Source organism: Ictidomys tridecemlineatus, chromosome 5, assembly GCF_052094955.1.
Source record: "Ictidomys tridecemlineatus isolate mIctTri1 chromosome 5, mIctTri1.hap1, whole genome shotgun sequence".
Classification (NCBI taxonomy): domain Eukaryota; kingdom Metazoa; phylum Chordata; class Mammalia; order Rodentia; family Sciuridae; genus Ictidomys; species Ictidomys tridecemlineatus.
Window position 1 is genome coordinate 69512333 of NC_135481.1, and position 19858 is coordinate 69532190.

Below are 19858 nucleotides of genomic sequence, written 5' to 3' on the forward strand. Positions count from 1 at the left end.
ACCTGGGCCTTTTTATAGACTCTTTTGTCCTGCCAAACGAATTCATGGTTGAGGCAGAAACAATGTCTGTTGGTACCCTGCATACACATATTTATTTGAGTACTCAATATCTATTAAAACTAGTTTTTTTCCTCTTAATTATGTGATAGAATAAAACATATTCTCTCCTTTTTAATAATCTATTAACATATTTTTTCTTCAAAATCCAACTGAAGGAGACTGAGACTACTGTTCCTAACCCTTTGTTTCTTTTGTTCCCATGACTCCTGGTACAAATATCTATGTTCACCACACTGAAATCTTCTTGTTTATAATCTTTGAGAACAGTGAGCATGACTTATTTATATTTGTCTCTAGAACAACAAAGGGTGAATAGGTTTTAAAAATTATACAAACTAGATACTCCAACTTCTGTGTGTAATAGAAATACAACAAAGGAATTGAAGGTATTCAGTTGACAGTGGAAATGGAAGAAATCATGAAGACCTTATAAGTTATAAAAATAAGAAAAAAAACATAGTTATTGACTTAAATTGAATTTGTTTCTAAGTGCTCTGAAAATTAAAGCAAAACATACATAGTAATTCCAGAAAGATATAAAACTTGCTCAAATAAAAATCTCATGTATTGAAAAATCATAATGTGCCAAAGAATAAAATTTTTATTTTGAGTTGAAATATTATGATCCAGATAGGTATTATAATTTAATATAGAAATGGAATTTTAGGAATCTGGAGTTAACTTGTTATATAGCTTATCTTAATACAACATTTCAGTTTATTCCTTAGCAAGAATTGGATTAGAAACAGGAAACAAAAGGTAGCCAGAGGAAGAGGTGCTGGGGAGTTAGTGATATTGGATGAGGAATGGAAGCCTGAGTCTCGTTGAGCAGAGATTAGGACTGTGACAGGAAGGAAAAGATAGATTGTGGGCTTGGATCTTGGAGCACTCAGGCCTTTAGTGGGGTTGTGGCCTCCTTGGGTCCTTTCACACTGTCTCCCTGTGCTGCAGACTGTCCTTGTTTGCTTCTGGCTTGGGTGCTGTCCTTGGAGCTGTTCTCTACTACTCCATGATTTTTCTGCCATTTCTTAGCAAATATGGCAACTAGTAATGCTGTTCTAAAGAGACTGAAATGGAACAATGCAGAGGAGGATCAAATTATTGAATAGCTTGAGCAGCAAGTGGTTCTTCTTCAGGAGCAATCAACTTTGCTGGCACTATTGAGAAAAAAAGAAGAAACTTCTAATTGAAAATACTAAACGGAAGAAAGAAACGAAGAACTGAAACGAGAGCTAATTCAAGCAGAACTTCAAAATGGCGTGGAGCAAATACCATTCCCATTTGGTACTTTACTGCAATTCCATGATTTCTGAAAATGTGATACAGTCTAAACCAGTAACAACTATATCTTCTGACACCAAAGAACAGATAAAAGGAGAAGAAGAAAAGAAAGAGAAAACTGAAAGGAAAGGAGGGAAGGAGAAAAAAAAGAGCAATCATTAGAAGAAAGTGCTCACTCTAAGCCTATAGATGTTTCCTATCTGGATCCTCAAATTGGTTGCATTATTACTGCCAAAAAACACCTGATACAGATTTTTGCATGTAGAAAAAGTAGATGTTGGAGAAATAGCCCCCAGAACAGTTGTCAGTGCCCTGGTGAATCATGTTCCCTTTGAAAAGATGCAGAATCAAATGATTTCACTTTATAAACTGAGACCTGCCGAGATGAGGGGTGTACCATCTCAAATAATGGGAATGTGTGATGTTTCACCAGAAGTGGATAGTTTGGCTCCTCTTAGCAGGTCTCTTCCTGGAGACTGAATGACTTTTGATACTTTCCCTGGAGAGACTGACAAGGACCTGAATCCTAAGTAGATGATTGGAGATCAGATCAAACCTGACCTGCACACTAATTAGTAGCATGTGGCTACAAAAAAGGAGCTCCCTCTGAGGAGAAAGGGAAGGGAGCAAACAGGGCTCAATTTATGACCAACAGTGAAATCAAATAAGATAAAGTGCTTCCATTAATGAAATACAGTGGGAATATATTTGTCACTTAAAAAAAAAAGAGTTGGATTAAGTCTGGACAAATATGCTGGTGTTCAAAGATTTTAAACTAGGGAATTAAGTGTATTTTTGGTTTTTGTGTTTTTTTTTTTAATAATAGGAAATAGATATAATCCTATTAATGCAAGGGTGCCAATATTTTGAATTGCTTTAAGGTCCTGACTTTTATTCCCATTTTAGTTAAAGACCATATTTTTTTCTGTTTATATTTAGAAATATCAAAACTCTTGCTAATATCTTGTATTTATTCCTCAACATTTTTGGATTCCGTCCACCCTTTGAAATTTAACACTGTATGAGAGAATATTTGGGATTGAAAAATAATGTTAAGATAATATATCCTCACAGACTCAGAGCTTTGAATGCATCGATTCTAGAAGAGTCTTGATTAAATAAATGTGTGATTTAAAAACTCTTGCATTCTGATAAATTCTCAAAATTAAGTTTCTTATGAAAGAAGATATCTGAGGGAATAGATATGGATACTTATTCTCTATTTAAATATCAGAGATTAACAACCAAACCCTGGGGTGTTTGGTAATTAAAACTAAGTCACACTTTCTGTTAAAAACTACCCAAAGATTTCAGTGAAGTTCTATTTGTTTGTAATACTGGAAATACAATGTCTTCCATATGACAATACTGAAGACATTGGTAGAGTAAACTGCTTTGTTAAATTAGATGTGTTTAGAAAGGGAGAAGAAAGGTAGAATTTAGCCATCATTTATTACCAATCATGAAATAATCAAAATCTTACTACAGACACCTATCACAAACCCTCTCATAAAGCTGTTCTGTAATCCCTAGTTCATTCGCCTACAAACTTATTGCCTATACAATTCTCCACTGCTGATGGTTACTTAAACAATATATAGTAGAAGCTAATATGTTTAAACAAAATTAATGGTATGAATTTATTGAAAAAGGCTAGTGTTGCAAAATATAGAAGTATCATCTCAGTGTAAATAGTAGTTAATGTTATTTTGTAGACTGAATAAATGGAAAGAAAGTAGCAGTTTTTTCATAAAGTAAAAAATATGTAACTATTGAAAATAAATACTTGTGGTGATTTTTTTAAACTACAGGTCTTAACATTCACTCATTTCTATTCAGTAAAATAAATTGTACATGCTGTGTGCCTAGTAGCATTTAGGGTTTCATAGAAGATAAGAGGATTATAGTGAAACTTTCTTATCCATCAAATAGTTTATTTTTCATTTGGGGCAATAAATTAGTAACAAAAAAAAGTTAAAAGTAATACATGACAAAATGTATGTCAGGCCCATTCTCTAGGTGAACAGGGAGAGAATACAGAGGGTATTTTAACCCTCTGTATTAAAATAAAATAAAAGTTTCTATGGAAGAGAAGAAATGCAAAGCATCCATCAGAAGAGGTAAGTAAATAGAAAATGGAAGACAGTTTAGCCAACACATGAGAATGGAGGGTGATCTTCTCATGGGAGAGTGGGGAGAGTGATGGAACCAAAGAGTTAAAGGTCTAAATAAGTGAATTGATATAGATCAGGGAAGCAGACAGCCTGATGAAAGCCCTGCTTTAGGAAAAGTTCTTGGATGCTGATGCAAATTCAACTTGATACCAGAAGGTATTGTAACAGTTTGAAGAAAATGAACTGACATTGTTTGAGATATCATTGCAATTTTATGTTGAAAAATAATATCAATGGATGCATGTAGTCATTTCTATTCAAGCAGAAAATAATGGTTTTATAATTTCCCACTTTGTATATGTGTATAAAACAAATGATGCTCACAATTACCTATCAATATACATAGATCTTGCCTAGAGCAAGATAATTTAAACACATCCTCATCTTTCACAAAATGTGCAACTCAAATTAATGAGTCTGTGTTACTGATTATAATAAAAATGTGATTTATATGCAAGTGATCTCCAGACCTTGGAGTAAACCAAATGACAAATTAATTCTTGTGAACTTGATAATTCCAAGTGTCTATTGGAAATATGTATGCACTTTTTAGGACATATACTTAAATTACTTATCTAAAACAAATATAATACATATTTATAGTAAAATAATTAAAAGTAAAATTATGTTAAGGACTTAATGAAAGGTCAGAAGTAGGCAATAGTAATGATAAGTAATGTTTAAGCAAATTATATTTATACTGTAATTTATATGAAATAATATTAAGAATCATGCTATTGCAAAATGCTATGAAAAATTCAGAATATGATCATTATTCATGATATAAGAGAATATCTGAGAGCACTTTGGTCATTTAGCCTTTTTTCTGTAATCATTGAGCAAAAGAGATGAGGAAAGTTCTCTTAAATTCCCTCACCTGATTCTTGGGGGAAAGTGATGAGAAGATGAGAATTTTCTAATTTCCCTAAGTGGGGAAAAAGAAGAAAGAAAGAAAAATGTCAATTTTGCTTGGCTATTTCCAGCTGTACAGCATTAGAAATTCCTTGGGGATGATTAATCTTCTAGATTTTAGTATCTTGTGCCTACTAAAGAATAAACAAAATATCTCTGAGGATTTAAAATTACTTTTGAAGAATATTACCCTATCCATCATATTCACTTAAGGAATTTTTTACTATAATAATAATGTGCTGAATCAGCTTTGCTGAATCTAACTTCTCTTGAATATCTTCATGCTATTTCACAAGTTCTAATTTTGTTGACCAAGGTAACCTAACATAAGTTTAAATATCTTTTGACACTATATTAATTGTTTTATAAATATTAAGAGCAGAAAATCCTACAGAAAAGGTTTCAAAGTCATTTGCCTAGTAATATAGTTTTTGTCATCACTTCAAAAATACATTAATAAGCGAGTAGTTTGTGTTCATTGATTGAGACAAATATTGCTATGTACATAAGACATTCAACTTATTTGGAATTTGGAAGCTTTATTTCAATCAATTCTATTGTATTTTTCTTATAAAACAAATAGCATTGCCTTTTAAAATCTAATCTAACCTCAGTTAAATATCATTCATTTAGTCTATGCTATAACCCAACTATAATTCTGAGATAATTCATACCTGGCTTCTATAGACCTAGGCAAAATATTGTTTACATATTATGTATTCAGCAAACATAGATTGACGTGATTGAAGTCTGAATTTATGTTACGTATTTTAAAAGGAATTGTTAATTGAGAAATACAAGAATAATTTCAGGCAAAGTATATTCACTGATTGAGAAATAACTTATTAAATATTGACATAATAATCTATCATTATTGATATAATAAGTGATATGTAGTAATATGCTTTTTATTGAAACATATATTTTTTACTTTAAGAATATTCCTAAAGATGCTATGCACTATTTGGTTTGAAAATTATAACTTGTTGTAAAAATTATGATCACTCTTTTAATTTTAACAAAATATCCAATTATTAATTTGATTATAGAATCAATTTTCTGTTAACTCAATCCAAATGGTCGATTCATGCTACCTAAGAGAAAGAAAATTTCTCTATAAAATTGAACAAAAGAAGCTCCAATGGTGGTTAAAGAAAAATACCAAAGAATTACTTTGTATTATATATGAGTAATAGAGAAAATTGACATAGAGAAGAGAGATGGGCAGACAGAGAAAAGGGAGGGGAGAGAGTCCAATGAAGATTCCACAGAATACAGAGTCTTGTGAAACACATAATAGAAAAAGCATAAGCTGTTGGGAAAGACTAACTTCAGGTGAAAGTAAAATTTGTACAGTACATACCTTAGGTTTATAACATACTTAAAATATGACCTTTGTCAAACAATAAAAGATAAGAAACTAAAACAGTGGATCAAGAGGAACTTAAAAAAAGAAGAAGAAGAAGAGCTCAGTGAGCTCAGGAGAGAGTGCAACATCCTAAGAACTAAAGTACCAAGGTAAAGGTTTTAGAAACAAAAGAACAGAATCCACACCATGGAAAAATAAAGCCAGCACTGTGGAAGAAAAATCTGGGTTATGTCTTACATCAAAGGGGAAAAAGATACAATATGATAGATTTTTAAAGCAGAACCTGAAAATGCAAAAAGAAAATGTATAAAACATAAAAAAGACCTATAAAGTTGTATGGATAAATATACATCATTCCTTCATTCAATATTAGCTAAATGAATCAGCCTTATAATTAAAGAATAATTGTCTGTTACCCAGTAAAATTTATTCCTTTAATACAATTTTAATTTAATATTATGAAATCTAATATAACTTACCATATCTCAGTAAAGTTAACTTTTAAAATTTTATCTACTAAAATATTGCTTTCATAGTGATTATGATATAAAACTCAAACTCTGATTTCAAATCCTGCCTTTATGATTTTCTTGCTGTATAACAGATCAAATTACTTAACTCCTTTAAATTTTCTAATCTATAATGTGGGGATAATAGTACCAAATACTTTATAGGAGTTAGAAGATTAATTCTTTATCTGCAGTGTCTAACATATATTATTGTGTTAATATTATTATCATCCTTACTATCATTTCTATTTACATCATACGAAACTGTTGAAAGAGCTGTATCAAATGATGAAATAAAAATGATCTTAATTATAAGTTCAAATAACTCTTTTAGAAGAACACTGAGACTTAGATGAAATTAATCTGAAAAACTATACTAAATGATAACATAAGACAAAACAATTAGGATTAAACTATAATCAGTACATGATTATATGCTATATTTGTTTCCTATGGCCGCTGTAACAAACAATAATCACAAATGTTGTGGCTTAAAGCAGTACAAATTTATTTTTTTATAATTATAGAGAACAGAAATCCAAAATACATATTATGGCAGGACAAAATCAAGATTTCAGTAGACTAGTTCCTTCTGAAAATTCAGGGGGAAAATTCATTTTCTTACTTATAGCTTCTAGAGGCTGCCTGTGTTATTAACTTGTAGAACTTTACTCTGTCTTCAAAAGCAGCTAACATCTTCTCTACTTTGTCCACCTTCTTTCATGTATTAAATCTACTTCTGTTTCATAAAGATATGTGTGATTGCATTTTGAACCCACTTGGATAAATCTAGAAAGTTCTCTCCATCCAAAAATACTTATTAATTCCTGCAAATTCACAGATTCTAGAAATTAGGACACAGTTGCCTTTGGATCACGTCATGAAGAGCAAGTTAGGAAATGAAAAATGAAACACTGTAATGTGCTGCAAATTTTTATTAACAAAAAAAAAGTTGGAAGTGTTTGTCAAGGAGAAGCAAAATTGAAACAAAACCAAAAATATACAAAATAAAATTTCATGTTTTATTCTTAGGTGTTTTAAATGTGTATCTACGATTGAAAGGGCAGACAACAATAGAGAATCCATTATGGTCTTCCAGTGGGAATAAAGGACAACGATGGAATGAGGCTCATGTCAATATATATCCAATTACTTCATTTCAGGTAAGAAAAGAAGTCATTTCTGATCATAAATTACTGTGTTTGAGTGTAACATCAAAGGTAGCATTTAAGCAAATAGTAAAGTATTCAGAAATTCTGTGATTTGAGTATCACACAAATTACATGGATAAGTTTCTCTTTAGTTCTAAAACCTCTCTTAGATAAAGAAATGTCCCTTTCCCTTATTAATTAGCACATATTAAGTAATATGTTTGAATAATAATCTGTAAAAATTCAAGTGATTTTCCTGGACAAAATGTTATATATTTCTATAAAAACACATGTGTATATTTCATACAGTGAAAAAAAAAACAGTACTGGTTTTTATAATAATCGAACGTGGTAATCAATTCTCAATTAATCTGTTTGAATTTTACTTGATGGAATTTTATAGACTTTTAACAAAATGCATCTCTTTGGGATAATGCCCTTTCATTAATTTTTCACTTTTGTCATCCTTGTTTTTCATAAAGAAAGGAAGTAAGGCTTAGGTTGATTATAAGAGAGTAATGATAACAGAGCACTTGCGTATCAGGTATGAGGCCCTGGCAGGGTTCAATCCCAGTACCACAAAAAAACAAAAACAAAAACAAAAACAAAATAAAAATAAATCATAGAAGTTTCACTGACTATAATAGTGGCCATCATAGCTAGAAACAATATAGCATAAAATTCTTTCCATAAGTTAATGACACAACTATAGTGATTCTAATAACTATATAACATATATACATATTCATCTTTATATATGCATATCTACATATATAATATCCAAATATTTATTTATTAAAAATATCCAAATATTTTCATATCTTTAAAAAGTAATTAAATATCTTTAACATCTATGAATTCATTAAATATAATCTATAGTACTATTCCTTATTTTGAAAGGATCAAAATGCATTTTATGACAACATATTCATACTCATTTGCATATATTTATAGCATTGAATGTTTTTTACTATTAGTGATTCATTAGGTGCATTTTATTGCTTATGTGGTAAGAGTATAGAAAATCAGAGACTACTTCAATTATGCTAATTTTTAATTAGTAGCACATCCTTTCTTGTAATATAATCTGTGAAAATCCTAATTGCTTTAGAGGTTAACTACTAAATGTAACCAGGATGATAAAAAAGCATACATTCCTTCACAGTGGTAAAGAATAAGAAAGTAAGTCTAGCTAATTATCTACAAATACATAAAAGCAACTCAGATCATCTGACTATGGGAAAATAGCAGAATTATTTATTTCTATGTAGGACAACACAGTTGTGAAAATTGACTCTGTGTCAATATATCATTAAACTAAATTCAAATGGGAAGACTGAACCCCAAAGCATTACTAATAAAGGTATCCTTAATATTAAACTGTTTATATATATGTAAGAATCAAAGAGACTTTCTTTATAAAGAGTTGATAGATGTTCTTCTATATATAATTTTGCTTCTTCTATGACTGCCTCCTCAAGGCAAAATTATTAAATCAAATACAGATAAAACAAGGACTTAAGAGAATAGTTATACTAATATTGCCTTCAGGATAATCTTGTATTGACATTTCTATTACTTTAATGAACATACACGGGGTGCCTAGATAAAAATCATCTACTCCCATAGACAAGAATTCAAAAATACTTTTGGGGTTTCTACAGGTACATTTTTAGGCATCAGGATAAAAAATTGTTTGTTTATCTAGATTGGTGGAAATACACATCTAAATACATAAGTCATATGCTGTAATAACTGCAGTAATAGAGATATACCTAACAACAAGAACAGGGAGGAGAAACAAGAACATCTTATTGTATGAGGTGAAACCTGAACTGAGAGGAATTGCAAAGCAGAGAAAGGAGTTCACTCAGCAAAGTGCTGATCAAGTCAGGGTCATACTACAGAATCTGCCAGAGAGAAACAATAATGTTTGGGTGGAATCAGTACATAAAAAGTAGTCATGGACTGGTGAGTGATGAGGTTAAGGAACAAAGGAGATTAGGCCGTGAGGAGTCATGAAAGATTTTACTCAGGAGATGACATAATGCGTGACTCAGCTTGTTGTTTTAAGGTAATGTGGTGCTTAGTATGATGGCTTGTGCCTATAATCCCAGCTATTTAAGAGGCTGATGCACGAGGATCATAGATTCAAGGCCGGTCAGGGCAATTTCCTTCATTGATTCAAAGAGGGAAAAGGGGCTGGAAAACCAGGACATCTTTGTAATGTACAAATAAAATAGGTTGAAAGGATAAGCTAAGGAATTGGTACAGACAAGATGATGAATTTCAAGATATACTTGTATGTAAAACCTAACAGAGCATTTTTTGTTTGAAATTTTGTAGGTGGAAATGTAGAAATGCATGAATAACAATTTTCAAACTAGGGAGTCTTGAGCAATGTTCATGCTTATTATTATTATTATCACTATTATTTATTTTTATTTGTATCTTGTTACTGGGAAATGAACCCAGGGATGCATTTTTATTCTGAGACAAGATCTCACTAAATTGCCCAGACTGGCCTTAACCTGTGATCCTTCTGCCTCAGTCTTCTAAGTAGCTGGGATTACAAATGTGTACCATCACATTCAGGAACAGATTACCTTTAGGAAAGAGAGAAAGAGAGAGAGAGAGAGAGAGAGAGAGAGAGAGAGAGAGAGAGAGAGAGAGAGGGGGGATTCAAGGATGAATATGTTTACTTCTATATTAGACATTTTCTAAAATTGGTAGAATATTATTTTTTAAACCTGCAAGGGGTATTGTAGTTTATGATTATCTGAAGTTTAGGGAAATACATATTTGTAAGTCTTAAGATTATATATGCTAACAAAGATATAAGAATGGTTGATATCAACAAGGAAAAGTATACACATAAAAAAAGTGACTAAAGGATAGAACCATATATAGCACTAACTAATCATTAATCATTAAGATGAACTGAAAGAGCATCCCACCAAATGGTATGTTTTTAGAGTTAATTGGAAAAAAATTCAGACATCCATGAAATTTAAAGAAGATGATGGAACTCAATTTGAAAAGCAGATTTAGTCCAATGGGACTGTTCCTTAGAATGTAACTGGTAAACAGAATGGTTTCATCTGAGTCATAAACATAAGAAATCTTTTATAAGTGGATAGTGTCCAGTCTTGTGAAATTTGGATAAAGTTGTAAGGAAACTGGAAAAATCACCATATTAATTAAAATGGTTTTACTGTGCAGAATCAATAGCATTACCTATAGGTGAATATAAAACTATTGCATTTACTCAAATAGTTTTTTTCTATAATTTTTTGTTCATATTAGAAAGAGTTCCAATTGTGTTTATTTTATTTTATATTGTTTTTGCAAGTGAACCAGGTTCATTATTCAAAATACAAGAGGAAGAATCCAGAAGGAAATGTCCTGGAATATAAATAATGAGAGGGTTTCTATAGGGTAAAGAAATAAAAGAGGCAAAATGCTACATTCAAGTTTGATGTTGCAGACTTATACAAGGGAGTTGCTTTTATTTGTGATTTGGCCCATTTTATTCCATTCTGGCCTGTTTCCAGAAATGCTTATTTAAAAAGTTAACTTTTTGTTACCAGAAAGCATTTTTTAATTTATACTGGTCAGTATAAATTCAGAGCAGAAAGTTCTACACTTCACTGCAAATGGCAATGTGTTTTCTAGAGCCACAGGTATTTGTGTACTCAATTACAAAAAGACATGTATAAGAAGGAGATATTCAAGAATGTTCAAATGTATAAAAATTTTATTCATAATGGTCCAAACTTTGGAAAGCTCCTCTCTGCTGCACTCAGCCCTTCTCATTCCAACCTTGAACTCAGAGTGGCCTTCCATAGTTGGTTCTCAGCATGATTACCATTTCTGGGGCTTTTTGTACCTGTTGATAGTTTTTTAGAAATGAAAATTTTATTTTCATTTGGTATCAATTTCGTTTTGCCTAAAGGACATTCCTTAGCATATCTTGAAGTACAAGTTTGTGAAAGATGAATTCTTTTCACTTTTTTAAAAAATCTATTTAAACTGCATTTAAAAAAAATATTTACTCTGAGTACAACATTCCTACTTTCCTTTCAGAATTTCAAAAATATTCTACTTTCTTGTTGGTATTGTTTTCAAGTATGTATCTGTGTATATGCTTGCATTTATTCTTCTGTATGTCATGTGAGTTTTCTTTGTGGTTGCTTTTAAGATTTTATTTTATCACTAGTTTTGAGAAATCCAATTATCACATATATGTTTTGGTTTATTTTTAATCTTTTATTTGCTTGGGGATCATTGAATTTCTGGATCTGTGGGCTTATCATTTTCATAACAGCTGAGGATTTTCTAGTTAATATTTATTCATATATTTTTGCTCCCCTTCTCCAAGCCTCCAATTATACCTATATAAAGACACTTAAAGATGTTAAACAACTCATGGACTTTTTCTTCCAGTTTTTCTATTTGGTTTTAATTTGGGTAGTTTCTACTGTTTTTATATTCACTAATCATTTCTTTTATGATATCTATCTTTAATCCTATTCAATGTTTTCTTCATCTCAACCGTTTGGCCTCTCACCTCTATAAATTCAATTTGAGTCTTTTTACAGAACATCTTTATTCTTTAGTTAATGTTTTGAGCACATGAAATCCAGTCATTGTAACTATTTTAGTTACTATCTGATAATACTAATATATATATCAATTTTTAGTTGGTTTCAGTTTATTGATTTTTCTTTTCTTTATGGGTTAATATTTTCTTGATTTTTGCAAATATGGTAATTTGGGTGCCAGACATTATAAATTTTACATTGATGGGTATGGGATATTTGTTCATTTCTCTAAATATTCTGGAGCTTTGGAGGAGTGTGGTTAAGTTACTTAGAAACAGTCTAATTGTTTTAAGTCTAAATTTCCAAATTTAAGTGAAACTAGAGGGTGACTCTCTATATGTGTTTCTGTCTCTCTCTAATGTTTTCTTTCTGATATTTTGTTCCCTGGATATACTCCAGCTGCCTTGTCTTCTGGATTCTCAGCTCTATATTCTCAAGTCAGATTTGCTACCATTTTCACTTTGGTTATATCTACTTGCATCATGGTCTATAAACAGCAATTATGAACTCACATAGTTTGATTTCCACTTCTCAAGGATCATTGTTTTTCATTATCTCATGTCCAGTGCCTAAACACTGTTGTTTCATATACTGTCTAGTTATTTGATGTTTCAGTTTGAAAGACATATCTGGTTTTAGTTACTCTATTTTGGGTGGAATTCAATTAAAAAGTAAAGATTTCGAATAATCACATTTTAAGCTATTTAAATTACAAAGGGAAGTAAGGGCAAGTAAAATTTTATTGTTTTTTAAATTTTGTCCTCTATGTTCTCTTATTTCTCAACATATATTTGGGTCCATTGACTAAGGGCTTTTAAAATTTCATAAACCTTGATTATGCAAGGACACAAAATACACTACTCATCCCATGCCATATTTTTTGTTTTAATTTTCTTTTTTTGTTTTTGTTTTTTTTTAATTTCAGAATTACTTCAGAAAACATATTTTTAATTCAAAAAATCATTTACAAACTATCAAGGTACATCTTTTACATTTTGGAATTTTAAATGGCCTATGACTTTGAGCCTCTGTTTCACTAATACTTATATGTTTTCTTTGTTTGAATTGCATGCTTTTAAATTATTTTGATCTATAAACCATTTAAAAAACTATTACTTGCAGTACTTTGAGTGTGGCCAACTAGATTGGTTAACTGAAAATAAATTATTATGTAAGACAAATAGAAGTTTTATTCTACTGAAATATCTTCAGGGGTTTTTTTCCCCTAGAATTAGTTTATCATTTCAGTGCTTGTGATAAAAATAACTTTTGCCCTATTTGGAAGGATTACAGCAAAAATTTCCAAAAATAAAACTAACTAAGGTTAACAGTGTTAATCTTATAATGTTACTTAAAATTTACACCATACAGCACGGAAAATAGCTAGATTTTCTCCATTTAGTTGAAAGGGATTCTTGTAGATTGACTATTCTTATATCTCTTTTAAATAAATTGGTTTTAAGACAATTTAGATACAAATAATTAACAGTAAACAGGGACTGGTAAAGAAATGGTAAGCATTCTCATTATATCGTCATGGCTTTATGTTCTAACTAATAATAATATTAATAATGTCAAAAACACTGTAATCATTAGGAGACATTCTATGCTCATGTAGTTACATATCTGAACTCCTAAGCCAACTTCCAGGGCAATTATGTATAGACATTATGATGGCTTTGGTTTAACCACTGAAAACAGTTTTCAATTGCAGTTCACAATGTGTTCTATTTCTTAAGTCTTCAACAGGATTCAAAAGCCCGTGTATTATTTCAGATTAGAACTTTGATAACCAATTGACATTTGTCCAGCAAACTGAACTGGCAGTCTTGTGAGTTATACTCATTATTAATATTTGAATCAGTCTCCCTATGGAAGATTAACCAAGCTATGCACCTGGTCTGTTGTGTTGCCCCAAAACTCTTTTATAAGGGTTCAGAATAACTCAGTTATTTGCTGAACCAATATTAAAATAGAGGTAACATCATTAATGCTGATAGCTGTATTTTCAAATTTATTTATATCCTGATGTTTTTCAAAGTGATAAGCATAGTCACTCCTAAAACTATATTTTTCAACTTTTAAATGTGGTTCAGCAATAATGATCAAGAACAATTTATCTCTTGTCAGTAAGAAAATATGTTGTGAATATTTGCAGAAGACACCAAGAACATTATATCAGAACATCACAAGAGCCTTATATTCTGGGATGCTGTCACCTACTTTCATTAGTGTTGTATGTAGCTCTTCTCCTCTTGCTGAGAAATTATGTTTGAACAGAGCTTTGAGAGCATCATCTACTCATATCTATATATTGATATCTATACTTACATACTTTCATGAATTATGTTTGTATGAAACTGTCAGTTGATTAATTGAAATGGTTTTGTGTGGTAAATTTCACTGTAAAAGTCCACAAGATTGTTTAATCCCCACTTGAATTTACCTAGCAAGAGTTAATTGTCTTATTATGATGGATTTCATGAATATTAAGTTGGCTGAACTGCATATACATACTTTAAACTTTTATAGTTTATATTTTAAACTTGTTACTTCTGTTAAGAGAAACCACTTTAAACAATATTAATGTGGTTGTGTGGGAAGAACACAGATTTTGCATAATTTCCTCCTCTTTGAAGAAACCTAAATTTCAACATTTTCTCCCTGGGTGTCCAGCTGCTATTAATTCCTTCTTCAAGTCAATTAAACCCAATGCCTTTCAAAAGTACAAAGAAAAACGGAACATAGTTTTAGCCCTGTAATCATGATAAAACTTGAGATGAAGTCAGAATCATGATGAAACTTTATAAACATAAAATGTAATTTAAATTTTTAAACAAGAGAGCCTCTTTTCTCAAAGCAAATACAATTCACATTTTCTCAGTATATGTAGATTACATCTTCCATGTTGAAATACATCATATTTTAATGAAGTGTGAACAGTTTCTCACCTTTATTTTTGACGAGAAGTTATCAATCAAGATTTTTTTTATAAAGGCTTAAAAGTTCAGTTAAGGAACATTTTTTCAATTTAATACCAAATTTTATTCTTTAATCTACCTCACAATGTAAAGAAAGAATTATACTTAGATCTTAGTTGAGAAGCCATTTATAAATATATTGGAATAAATATAGAATTTATTATAATAATTCAAAATAAAATTATAGTCAAAATTTAGAATATAAATGAAAACGCAATAATATTTCTTGTGAGACTGAATCAATTTTAAAAGAATCTATATCTTTTCAATAGCAGAACTGCCATGCAAATTAAAAGAAAGAATCACACTGTGCAGGACCTTTCTCTGAGTAAGATTACAGTATTTTTCTGGCCTGTCGAATTGGATTCCCTATCATCACAGCATTATAAATAAATGTTAAAAAGGTGAATTATGAATCTTCCAAGAGTTTAAATTATCATAAAGTATTTTTATCATACTAGTAAGTAACTACCAGTTCCTGGATCTGTTTCCACACAATGTCAAAATGCACTATCAATGCTTGTAAAAGTAAACACATATGATGGCTTTGCAAATCAGTCAAACTTTTATTACTGTCCAGCTTTATTCAGTGTCACTAGGGCTAAACTGTTCACATAAGGGAGTGTCTTAGGTACAAGCAGCCCTCTGGACACTGGAAAGCTCATCTTCTGTTGATCTGTAAACTGCACATGGGTAGTCAACACACTGCCAGCAGGAAGCAGCACATACATTACCTTGCATCAGACCGTCTACTTCCTGATGTTCACCACCATCTGCTCCCAGCATTCCCTGTCAACCCAACCACAAAAGTAGCTTTTCTTCACCCTTCTCTGTTTCAGGACTTAGACCTTCAGCACAAACCTAGATCCAACCTTGCCATTTGATCAAAGTACAAAGGGAGGTGGGAGGAAGAGAAGAAAAAAAATTAATAGAAAAACAAGGTGATAAAACATTAAAGGCAGTAACAACACAAATTTTAAGTGCTTTGAGCAAGTGGTAGTATTGTTCTAGTTAACATATGGATTCCCAAGGAAAGTGACTGTGAAAAGTTCAGGAATGATTTTGATAATATATACACATTAATTTAGATTTTAAAATATAATCCCATTCTATTATATTGATTCCTGACTGCAGATAACAAGAACCTACTGATGAAAATAATTATGTATCATAAGAAAAACTAGATAATTTTATCAAACTATTCACCTTTATACAGCTAAGGGAAATCCATGTACTTCCAGGTCTGTTTCTCTGGCATCCTTCCCAAGATGAGAAGATTCTGACTTTGGCTTCACATGGGTAAATTTAAATGGTTACAAAATCACATTTTAATTACTCCTATTAGGCTCCAAGAATGTAAATTGTCTTTCCCATGACTACACTGCAAGTTCTGAATCATACTCTACAAGCAGTATTCCCTTTCTGCTTCCACTTCCCACTACTATCTATTAAAATTAAAAAATTGGATAATTAAGAAGACTTTTCCTTTACTGAAATTTCCATGCTAAAACATTCTGTTACTTTACTCCAGAATTAAAAACTTGACTTGCATGCAGAAATCTACACTACATGCCACTCGATCATTTAAAATACCTACATAAAATAAAACTTATTGTGATGATAAAGTAAATATTTTATTTTTAATTCTCTCTGGGAATATAAGCTACTCAATGTAAGGTTACCTTTTATTATCAAAAGAATTAAAAAGTTTGCTGGAAGCAAGGAGTAATTTGGAGGTTATGAAGAAAATTCCAGAAGATGTGGTGTCTTTAAAAAAAGAATAATAAAAATTTTAACTGTGTGTATATTGTCATCCTCTCAAGAATTTACTAATAAAGACAGATTCATTCTTCAATACTTTTTTATCATTAAGCTTCAATGACCATCTCTATTGTAGACAATGGAAATTCAAATGTTTGCCATTAAACATTCTACATAAATAGACTTAAATATCTTCAGGTTTTAAAATTAGAATATAAAAACTGAAATAATACAGGTAAATCATAGGTAAATATAAGGAACATGAGGACCCTATTCAATCAACTTGCAAAAGAGCAAACTATTTCAGAAGTGGTAAACCTCAACTCTAGGCCTTAATAAGCATAATAGTATTAAAAAGAATTCAGAACTGACTTATTCCTTAAAATATTTCTGGAAAACTAGTGCTGTAAGATATCTTTAGAGTAAACCAAAAGTAATCTATTTCAGAAAAAGATTGCTCTAATATTTTTTTTTCTTACCACTGAAAATTAAAATAGAATTTTAAGTAGTTACTTTTATGGCATTATTGAATTATATATTTTGTATGTATTATATTATGTTATTGACTATTGACAAATTTACATTTTTCTCCTCAATTTCTGAATAGAAAATCATTTGCCAATCAAAACTCCACATTTAGGTTTGTTTCCTTCATATTTGTAGCTCATTTTTGAAGGTATTCGAGGCCCTGGGATAGAAGGTGATATTGCCATTGATGATGTATCAATTGCAGAAGGAGAATGTGCAAAACAAGATCTAACAACTAAGAGTAAGTGTCTTTTCTTTGGATTCTTTTGATATAATGCTGAAATACCATAACTATTAAATTAATGTAATCTAATTGTAATAGAGAAAATTTTATTTGTTTACAAATTTCTTATATTTAAGTGTGAAAGATTTGAAGGTATCTTTAATTAAATTTTAATATAAAATAAAAATAATTTTTATATAAATCACATTTTTACTATTAAATAAAATTTAATCTATTTAACTTTGTACTATTTATTTCAGAGGGTTTTTTTTAGAATTTTATTAAAGTATTTTGGAATTCTATATACTTAGTACCACTTTATATAATTACGTTTGGTTTTTTATCCTCAAATAGTTTAAATAATATATTCCCTATATCTAAGTTTTGCCAACCATTTTAATAGATTCAGTATTGGAAAACCAAAACAAAATGTTTAGTAATGGAGTAGCCCCCTCTTTTCAGGTATAATTGCGCTCCTCTCTGCCCAGAATCTTATTTAGTAATTTGATCTCTGGTTTTTACATGGGTTTGAATATTATGGTTTAGTGATATGTTCAAATTTAATTTTTTACTACAGGTCCACTTCTTAATAGAAGAAGGATATATAAAAGTGAAAAATAATGCAAAAATCATTAGAATTATGTGAACTGCTTCTTAAGATCCTCAAACCCTTGTTATATATTTGAGATGTAAATGTAAAATTATTCCTATTAAAAGTTCCTCCAATTCTTAGGCACACCTGCAATCTTTAATTTTATGGTCATATAAAGAAAGAGCAATCAAATTAAATTTACACAAATAATTCATCAATAACTTAGCACATATAAAAACATAAAATCCATATTGTACAAGTGTAGAGCAAATCAGAGTCTTTGTTAGCTTGTATATTTAGTGAGAAATTATGTCAGTCTAGATGTTGAAAGTCAAATTTGTACAACTACCCATTGATTGCTCAGATGAACTGAATTGCCTCTATTCTTCAGCACTGAAAAAGGACAAAAACTAAGATTACTTGTAACAATAAGCCATTTTGCTCATAGTTTCTTGTTATTGCATTTAGCATTTAAAATACACATTCAGTAAAGACTTTTCCATGGATCTGGATAATTTTGCTTTAGAAAAGCAACTGCACCAAATAAACCAGGTTTGTCTAATGCTCACAAAAAAATTCATTTTCCTCAGAGAATATGATATATTTTGAATTCTACAGCTTGAATCAGTAGCAGTAGATTATATTAACTCAAGGTAGTTACCACTTTATTAAAAAGTTTTACATTTTCATATTTTAATCATTGAAAATTATAAATTCAAATCAATAAATTGAACTGAACTTTCCAAAAGAGAAAACAAAAGAACATAATTTACTCTCTAGAGTAGATAGCAGAAATGACTATGGCAGCACACTGAGACTTCATTATTACACAATAGTACATTTTTATAATCAGTTTTCTTCTCTTGAAGTAGAAAATTCGGTGTGTCTATTTTAAATAGGTTAAATATGAATATGCTGTGTATTTTTATTTTGCCTCTGTAAGTCAGGGGAAAAGTATTCCAAATGAACCCAGATATTCTATTTGGAATGGGAAAGTATTCTGTTACATTTATCACTATTTAACTATCACTTATTAAGTGCAGTTTGATAAGTGAACTTTGATTGTTTGATGAATATTAAATTATTGTTAATTCATAAGTACAGAACAGCATGAAGTTCAAAACCCTCTTCCTAATCCTTCCCAGGCAATAAAAGTTGGTATGGCCCATAGCACCAAGAACTAAGGTTATAAGTCTCTGCATTCCAAACCTAGCTCTCTCTTAGACAAAAACTATTTTGTAAACTTAGGCAGACTAATATATTATCAGGTCTACTATTTGCCCTCTTGAGTCAGGTATGCATTCTAAGAAGCATCACAAGGACAGCAAGCTTTAACTGAAGTATCAAGTAGAGGGATAAACTCAAGGCAGATTGGTGGAAGGAATTATTTAGTTCCAGTGGACTTCAGAATACTTCAGAAAGTTAAGCTAGAGAGAAATTTATTTACATAATTGATAGATAGTTAAACAATGATCTAAATATAAGCAATGCACTGGTATAGTAGTGAAATTTCTCTAACCATAACCATTCCTTCCAACTTGGCAACAAGAGCAGTTTTTCTCTCTGTTTTCAGGCTTACGTCCTTCCAGAAACTGGAAGGGGGGAAAAAAAAAGAATCAAAACACAAAATGTCTTTTTAGGATTTCTGAGAATTTTCTCCATGTGATTGCTTTCATAGGGCTAGCAAAACTGGAAGGTGGAGCTCAACCATAA

General features: G+C 30.6%; 1 protein-coding gene and 1 pseudogene across 5 annotated transcripts in view; both read left to right on the top strand.

Annotated features, from left to right (window-relative positions):
* Mdga2 (MAM domain containing glycosylphosphatidylinositol anchor 2) overlaps positions 1 to 19858 on the top strand; it is a 760082-nt gene that overhangs the window by 731700 nt on the left and 8524 nt on the right. For all 5 annotated transcript variants that reach the window (XM_005331744.3, XM_021730684.3, XM_078050175.1 and 2 more), the window contains 2 exons: positions 7338 to 7468; positions 17466 to 17571. In XM_005331744.3, coding sequence (XP_005331801.2) covers positions 7338 to 7468; positions 17466 to 17571 — 237 coding nt within the window. The remainder of the gene's footprint in view (positions 1 to 7337; positions 7469 to 17465; positions 17572 to 19858) is intronic.
* Positions 365 to 2193, top strand: LOC144377832 (aminoacyl tRNA synthase complex-interacting multifunctional protein 1 pseudogene; annotated as a pseudogene).